Source organism: Vombatus ursinus, unplaced genomic scaffold, assembly GCF_900497805.2.
Source record: "Vombatus ursinus unplaced genomic scaffold, bare-nosed wombat genome assembly UNPS02009706.1, whole genome shotgun sequence".
NCBI classification, from domain to species: Eukaryota; Metazoa; Chordata; class Mammalia; order Diprotodontia; family Vombatidae; genus Vombatus; species Vombatus ursinus.
In genome coordinates this window covers 5,812-13,430 of record NW_020949484.1, presented here as the reverse complement: position 1 = coordinate 13,430, position 7,619 = coordinate 5,812, and the positions used below count along the sequence as shown (strand labels likewise).

The window sequence follows — 7,619 nt, the reverse complement described above, 5'->3', positions numbered from 1 at the left end:
GGGGGAGGTGGAGGGGGCAAGGCTCCTTCTCCTTTGGAATTTGGGGGGGGGGCTTATTTCAGGTTGTTGACTCCCTGCCCATGCGGTGAGCTCTGGCAGAGGACTGGGTTCGAGTGCTGCCATCTCTGCCACTGAAATTTCTGGGATGTTCTTAGCATTTAAAACCATTTTAAAAAATAATAAACCTAACAACTACAAGCTTTCAGTGGCAGGCTTAACTCATGCGAGTCTTTCTGGGTTTTTGCAGGTCACCGAGCTCAATGAGCCACTCTCCAACGAGGACCGAAACCTCCTGTCTGTGGCCTACAAGAACGTGGTGGGCGCGAGGCGGTCTTCCTGGCGCGTCATCAGCAGCATCGAGCAGAAGACGATGGCCGACGGCAACGAGAAGAAGCTGGAGAAGGTGAAGGCCTACCGCGAGAAGATCGAGAAGGAGCTGGAGACCGTCTGCAATGACGTGCTGGCGCTGCTCGACAAGTTCCTCATCAAGAACTGCAACGACTTCCAGTATGAGAGCAAGGTCTTCTACCTGAAGATGAAGGGCGATTACTACCGCTACCTGGCGGAGGTGGCCGCAGGCGAGAAGAAGGGCAGCGTGGTGGAGTCCTCCGAGGCCGCCTACAAGGAGGCCTTCGAGATCAGCAAGGAGCACATGCAGCCCACCCACCCCATCCGGCTGGGGCTGGCCCTCAACTTCTCCGTCTTCTACTACGAGATCCAGAACGCCCCCGAGCAGGCCTGCCTCCTGGCCAAGCAGGCCTTCGACGACGCCATCGCCGAGCTGGACACGCTAAACGAGGATTCCTACAAGGACTCCACTCTCATCATGCAGCTGCTGCGAGACAACCTCACCCTCTGGACGAGCGACCAACAGGACGAGGAGGCCGGAGAAGGCAACAACTGAGAGCGGCCGCCGCCCGCCGGCGCCTCTGCGGCCCCCCGCCCCCGCCCCCCAGCCCCGAGCCGTCCCCATCGTCGTCGTCATCGACACGCCCCTCGCCACGGTCCCTTGATATCTAGTGCTCAACGTGTCTGTATTGTCCGCACAGCGACTCCAAGCTGCCCGCCCTCCCACGAATCAGGAAGCAGCCCCCGACAAGGCTTCATGGGCATTGCTGGATTGATGGATGGTTGGAGCCCACGGGAGCTCCCTCCCTTCATGGCTTGTGCACACAGGAGGCTCTTGAATGGACGTGTGCCTGTCGAGCTGGGAATCCCGGTGAAAGGAAGGAAGGAGAGAAGGGAAGAGATTGGAAGGAGAATCAGTCTACATTGGTCTTAAAAATTTGTCCCATTTCAGCTGCGCTAATAGTGTTTTGTTGAGCAGTGCGTCACCTGCATGCGGAATACGTTGACCCCCCCCCCCCCGCCACGGTCTCCGCCAACGGGAAACAGGTACAGGAAGCTGATGCACCGAGACACAAGCCGACCCCGTCCATCAGCTTACAACGAACTGTTGCAAATGTGAGGTTTCCGTAATGCCTTGTTTTTGCCTCTTTAAATTATGTGCACAAACCTTGTTTTCGATGCAATGCCTCTGAAAGTTTTGATACTTGTAACTTTTTTTTTTTGGTTGCGATTGTTCAGGAATCATGGATTTATTATTATTATTATTAATATTTTTTTTGGTAACTCTCTGGCCGTTGTCCTTGTGTATTCTGACAGCGAGTGCCGTGTGTCAGCCCATGTCAATCAAGGTGGATGATTGTGAAACACCAGACTTCTAAAATCAATGTTTTGGAATTCAGTGGATTAAATAAATGCTGCTTTGGGGATATTATCGCTACATGCGTGGTCTTGACTCATTCTTTCCTGCCCCATCTTGAGCATGCTTGCTTCCCCCGTCCCCTGTCCCCCATCCCCCACCCCTCGGGAGGAGGTCTTGTGCCAGCTCCAGATTGCGTGAGAGGCAGCATGTTATTATTGAGGGAGCCAGGCACTTGGACTTGGAGAGACCTGGGTTCAGATTCCACCTCTGACCCTTATTAATAGTTGTAGGACCCTGGGCAAATTACTGAAACTTCTCTTCCTTATTTATGTAGTAGAGGGTAATAGCAGCACCTGCGTCACTGGGATAAAACATGGAAAGTGCTTTGCCAGCCTTTAAGTGCTCTGTGAAAATGTCAGCTGTTCCTCTTGTACCCTGAGTATAAGGTACTGAGGCCTGAGATCACCATACATCTGGACTGGGAAGCCTTCCTGGGGTTGTGCTGTGGGCTCCTAAACCTGAGGGAGCCAGGGGAGGAAAGTGGGATGAATGAATGAATGCAGAATGATGGGATTTAAAATGGCCAGGCCCTTCAGAGAGCCACCCCAACCTCCTTTTGCAAAGGAGGAAACCGAAGCCAGGCTTGGGAAAGGGATTTGTTCCAAGTCTCACTCATAGTCGATGCAGAGCTGCTGACTTCATTGTGGTGTTCTGCACTAATCCTTCAACCCCCGGCCCTTTCTGGCCTCTGCCACCCTGTGGCAGCAAACTGTTCTGTTGTCCTTCCTCATTAGGGATCACTTGACATGCGTGGTCTTCTTTGGCGTTTTCAAAATCCTTATGAGGCAGTGAGTACTGCAGATCTGACACTGACTTACTCACACTTCAGCCAAGGAACCCATCGTCTGTTTTGGCTGCTGATTATAATAGACTTTGGGGTCTCTGTGAGGTTAGACAAAGACACTGCCTTCACCTTTATAAAAAGGTAGATATTCCTGTTTAAATTCTGAAAGTGTTGTAAGTCTGCCAGCTTGGCTACAACTTTGACATCTCATCCTAAATGGGGGTCTGAGCTCTCTTTTTGTTAGGGTTAATGCTGTTTCTTTATTCTTTGGTAGGACAGGAGATTATGTAGGGTGTCCCGTAAGTCTTAGTGCAGCTTTAAGCTTTAACAAGCTTATAATAAACTTAGACCTACACTAAGCCTTGGAACACCCCGTGTCTCTGTATTATCTTTGGCGATTTGATCGCAGTGCTACATCATCACATTGATAGGTAGGGTAATGGATTCTTTGTTCACAATAGCCCCCAAAGACCCATCTGATCATAATTATAGCAACTGAAATAGCTTATTAATGTCTTATTGGAGCTCCATAGCAATACCGAGGTGGGTGTTGGTGATGTACCCATTTTGGAGATGAAGAAACAGCCTGAGAGAGCTTAAGTGACTGGCCTTGGGTTGCGTAGCTGGATTCCAACCCAGGTCTTTCTGACTCCCAAGCCCCTCACATGATTCACTACATTACACCACTAAGTCAGAAGTTGTAAGCTGCACATGGATGTTTCCTTGAAGGCAAAAGGGAATGAGCTGCCACAATCCAGCCCCTACTGAGAAAGACCCCTGGTTGGTGTGGATATTCCTCCCACTCTCACTGGCCCAGCATGTGTGACTTGCCTGTGTTCTCCCACAAATTCATTACAGGTCTGCTTTATTAATTTTTTTTAAATCAATGAAAATTCACTTTGCCCTCCATTGAGAAAGAAAAAAAAACAAACTCTGTTACAAATGTAGTCAAGCAGAACAAATTCCTGTATTGACCATCCTCGCCCCACCCTCTTCCCAGGCCTCAATCTGCACTCCATTCTGTCTCAATTAGCCTATCATCTATCTCCCCCAGGTTAGCCTGTTTAACTGTGAGTCCTCTGGAATTATGGTTGGTCATTTCTGCCCCAGTTTTTCTTGACTCATCAGTGGAGCATATGGTCTACCCATTGATTTATCTGCTCTACCTTATACATCTCTTTCATAACAGATTCTGCCCATAGGCATTTGAATGTTAAGAAAAGGGAAAATTTGCATTTAAAATCTGAGTGCCCAGTGGTGCCCATCGGCTTAGGAATTGCTTAAGGTTTCAAAGAATGGCAAACCAATGAAGTATCTTAATCCCTCTCCCAAATAGTTAAAGCAATGGTCATGCTCCCCCTCTCTTAAGTTCAGAACTGAATATGGTTTGGTATAGGGTGCCCGTGGATTGTTTGGCTAGACAGAAAGAGTCTCATGCCTGAATGTTGCCTTAGAAGAGTGTCCCTGTGGAGTGCCCTGGGGATCCCTCCAAGCTAAACTTCTCCCAGTCACGGAATGTCACCTTTCCAACATCTCAAGCAAGTGGTTATCCCATTCAGCCTTTTGTGAAAGGGTAATTTTGGGAGATAAATTCTGGGGCAGGTAGGTGGTGGAGGATAGAGCTCTGGGCCTGGAGTCAAGAAGACCTGAGTTCAAATGCCCCCCTAGCCAAGGCACAACCCTATTTACCTGCTTCCTCGTCTGCGAAATGAGCTGGAGAAGGAAATGACAAACCACTCCAGCATCTTTGCCAAGAAAACCCCAGATGGGGTCATGAAGTGTCAGACGTGACAGAACGATAAAAATGGGAATTCTTGTCCAGGAAGATCAGACTAGACTCCTCTGCAGTTCCTTCAAACCCTAAGATTCCATGAGTTATCTCCTCTGCAAACTACTGTTAATACAGACCAAAAAGCAAATTGACTTTGAGATCATCTATTTAGAACTGGACAGACTCTTAGAAGCTAGCCATCCCCATCCCCATCCCCATCCCCGTCATTTTATAGATGTGGAAATTGAGGCCCAGGAGGTTGTGACTTGCCCAGGGTCACATGGAGTAAGAGGTAGAACCATAATTTAAAGCCAGGTCCTGTGACATCAATACATTTTCCCCTATGCCACACTCATCCCTACCAATCACACAAATGAAGGATAAAGGTGAGGTGTTTTATCACGCATTTCCCACGAAAAAAGACCTGAATTCTTGCAGGCCTGCAGTGGCAACTTACGTCAACAGTGTGATTGGTGTGTGTTTTTGTTTTTCGCACTTAAATTTAAATTTTCATGTTTATTTTTATGGGAGAAGGCATAGAAAGGGAATAACGAGTCATGCGTGAGATAATAATGGCTAACAGTCCTTTAAGGTTTACAAAGCTCTGTAGACACACATGCGCACACACACACACACACGCACAATCTCTATCATAGACGTAGATCAAGAGGGAACCTTAGAGGTCAGCTGTTTGGTACATTTTACCAAGTGGGGAAACTGAGGCTGAGCTGCAGTTCTTTGCTCAAGGTAGCAGCTAGTAAGTGGCAGAGCCAGAATTTCAACATTTTCCATTGTGCCATGCTGTCTCTTTATTTAAAAACACAGAACCCACCCCCACCCCAAATTCAACCAAAGAGGTGCATGACTTGGTCGTTTCAAATATAGCTTCACTTATATAAGCTGGTGTGTATTCAGTTCAGCCAGCGCCAGTCAAGTGGATTGTCTGAGTCATCCCATCTGGAGCACTGTGTCCAGTCCTGGGCACATTTTAGCTTGGAATTTAAGAAGTCTGAGTCTTTTTCAGACAAGAGCATTCAGGATGGCAAGGAGTTTGGAAGACACGTCCTAGGAAGGGGTTGAAGGAACCAGGAAAAGTTCAGTCAAGAAAAGCAGATTTTTAGAAGTGGAGAAGGGAGGGGAGATGGGTTTGAACACCTTTCAAGAGGAAGTCGATTTGTTTTGTGTGGCTGCAGAAAACCTCAACCAACGGGGTGGGAAGTCCAGGGGGACCTTTCAGATATTTAGGAGGCAACCTTCTGGCACAGGGGCAGTTCAGTCCCATGGGGAAGTTAGACGAAAATGACCCCTCATAAGGTTCTATGGTTTTCCCATGGACTGTGCTAGCTCTTGTGAGAATACAAAAGGAAGGACAACTCTTTTACCCTCAAGGAATTTATAATCTAGTTGGGGAGAAAAGTCCACCACCCTAGGAAATAACTCAGGAGCCCAACAGGTAGGAATCAGCCTTACAGATTGATACAGTGTTTTAAAAATTTTTTTCAGCGATCAACTAGCATTTATTAAGCACCTACTATGTGCTAAGCACTGGAAATACAAAAAGCAACCCCCCCCAAAAAAACCCCAAAACAACAGTCTTTGCTTTCTAGGGAATCAGTCTAATGATTAAGCATTTTTTCTCCTTACCTTTCACCCCAGAAAAACAAACAAACAAATCCTTGTAACGAAATGCACAGTCAAATAAAATAATTTACACGTTGGCCGTATCACGAATGTGTCTCATTTTTGCATATTTAGTCTGTCATCTCTCTATCAGGAGGTGGGCAGCATTCTTCCTTAGTGGATCAATATAAAGTGTTAACCTAGAAAATGGACAGTATACATTAAGGTTCCCCCTTGTTCATATGTGAAGAGCCCTGGTTTTGGAGTCAGGAGGGCCTGGGTTCAAACCCCATCTCTGTACTTTATTAGCTGTATGACCTTGGGCAAGTCCCCTATCTTGAATGAGAGGGTTGGACTAGATGATTTCAAAGCTCCAAATTAGCATGCTAGAATCTTGATAAACAGGAAACGATCAGTGTGGTCTGGAATCAGGGAGGGTTTTCTGGAGAAGTCGGGATTTGAGCTGAATTTTAAATGACACATTCAACCAGCATTGGTTGTCTCCATAGCACACGTTTGGGCTTAAAATATATTGATGGGATCCATGAAGGCTGGACACGTGAATTGGGGAAATTTTGGAGAAAAACAGAGAAAATTAAGTTTTCATATTAAAATTTTCTGCATATTAACATGTTGCTGCTACTACTACTGTTTCTCCTTCGTTCTCTAAAAGGACCACGACATCAGGGAGGTGAAGCCAAGACATTCAAGTGAATTGGATTTAGGTGAGGAAGGGCTGTGCAAAGTCACCAGCCTCACTCTCTCCTCTGAAGCCCTCTGAGTTCAGTGGTCAGATAAAAGTCGGGATAACTGGAGATGGCTCTGGATGCAGTGGGAGACCTTGACTTTTTCAAGCTAAGGTCTTTAACAGGTCCTCTGTTTGCCTAAGATTTTGATAATGTACAATCTATTCCATAGAGATAAGGACTGCACTTATGGCTTCATCTACCTAGGAGTATGTGGTTAAGAACCCCTCCCTGGCAGCCCCTCCCAAATGCAACCTACAGACAGGGAAGTGAGAGTTGGTAACTTGCCCAGGGTCACACAGCTCAAAGGTATCAGAGACTGCACTTCAACCAGATAGGTCTTCCTGGTCTAGGCGAGCTCTCTGCTGCAATATGTGGCTTCATATTTTAATTTCGTTATGTGATTAAATTAAGAGGCAGTGAGGTATAGTGATTAGAGAGTCAGGCCTTGGGGTCAGAAGGACCTGTGGTTAAGTTTGGTCTCTGACCCACTGACCCACGCTGGCGCTGTGACCCTGGGCAAGGGTTGGCTGAGCAGGGGCTCATCTCCACTGGGAAAGGGTTGCTTCATCAGACATTTCCTACACTAATTAAATCACAGGCTTGGTAGGATTAACCACGTGTTAAGTCCCAGCTGTGTCCAGGGCACTAGGTTTTGTCCTGGAGAGGACTATTTTGTTCAGTTTTTTCAGTTGTGTCCGACTCTTTGTGACTCCATTTGGGGTTTTCTTGGCAAAGTTACTGGAGTAGTTTGCCATTCCCTTCTCCAGTTCATTTTACAGATGAGGAAACTGAGGCAAACAGGGTTAAGTGACTTGTCCAAGGTCACACAAGCTAGTAAGTGTCTGAGCCTGGATTTGAACTCAGGAAAATGAATTTTCTTGACTCCGTGCCTGTGGTTCTATTCAATGCTCCACCTAGCTGCCCAGA

The 7,619-nt window shown here is 47.0% G+C and overlaps 1 protein-coding gene across 1 annotated transcript; it reads left to right on the top strand.

Annotated features, from left to right (window-relative positions):
• Positions 1 to 130: 130 nt before the first annotated feature.
• Positions 131 to 1,786, top strand: LOC114036099 (14-3-3 protein eta). The gene has a single exon (XM_027852495.1). It carries the CDS (start codon positions 146 to 148, stop codon positions 902 to 904), a length of 759 nt encoding a protein of 252 aa, XP_027708296.1. The 5' UTR covers positions 131 to 145; the 3' UTR covers positions 905 to 1,786.
• The last annotated feature ends 5,833 nt before the right edge of the window (positions 1,787 to 7,619 follow it).

Coding starts and splice junctions, on each gene's coding strand:
- LOC114036099 (XM_027852495.1), top strand. CDS start 146: ATGTTCTTAGCATTTAAAACCATTTTAAAAAATAATAAACCTAACAAC.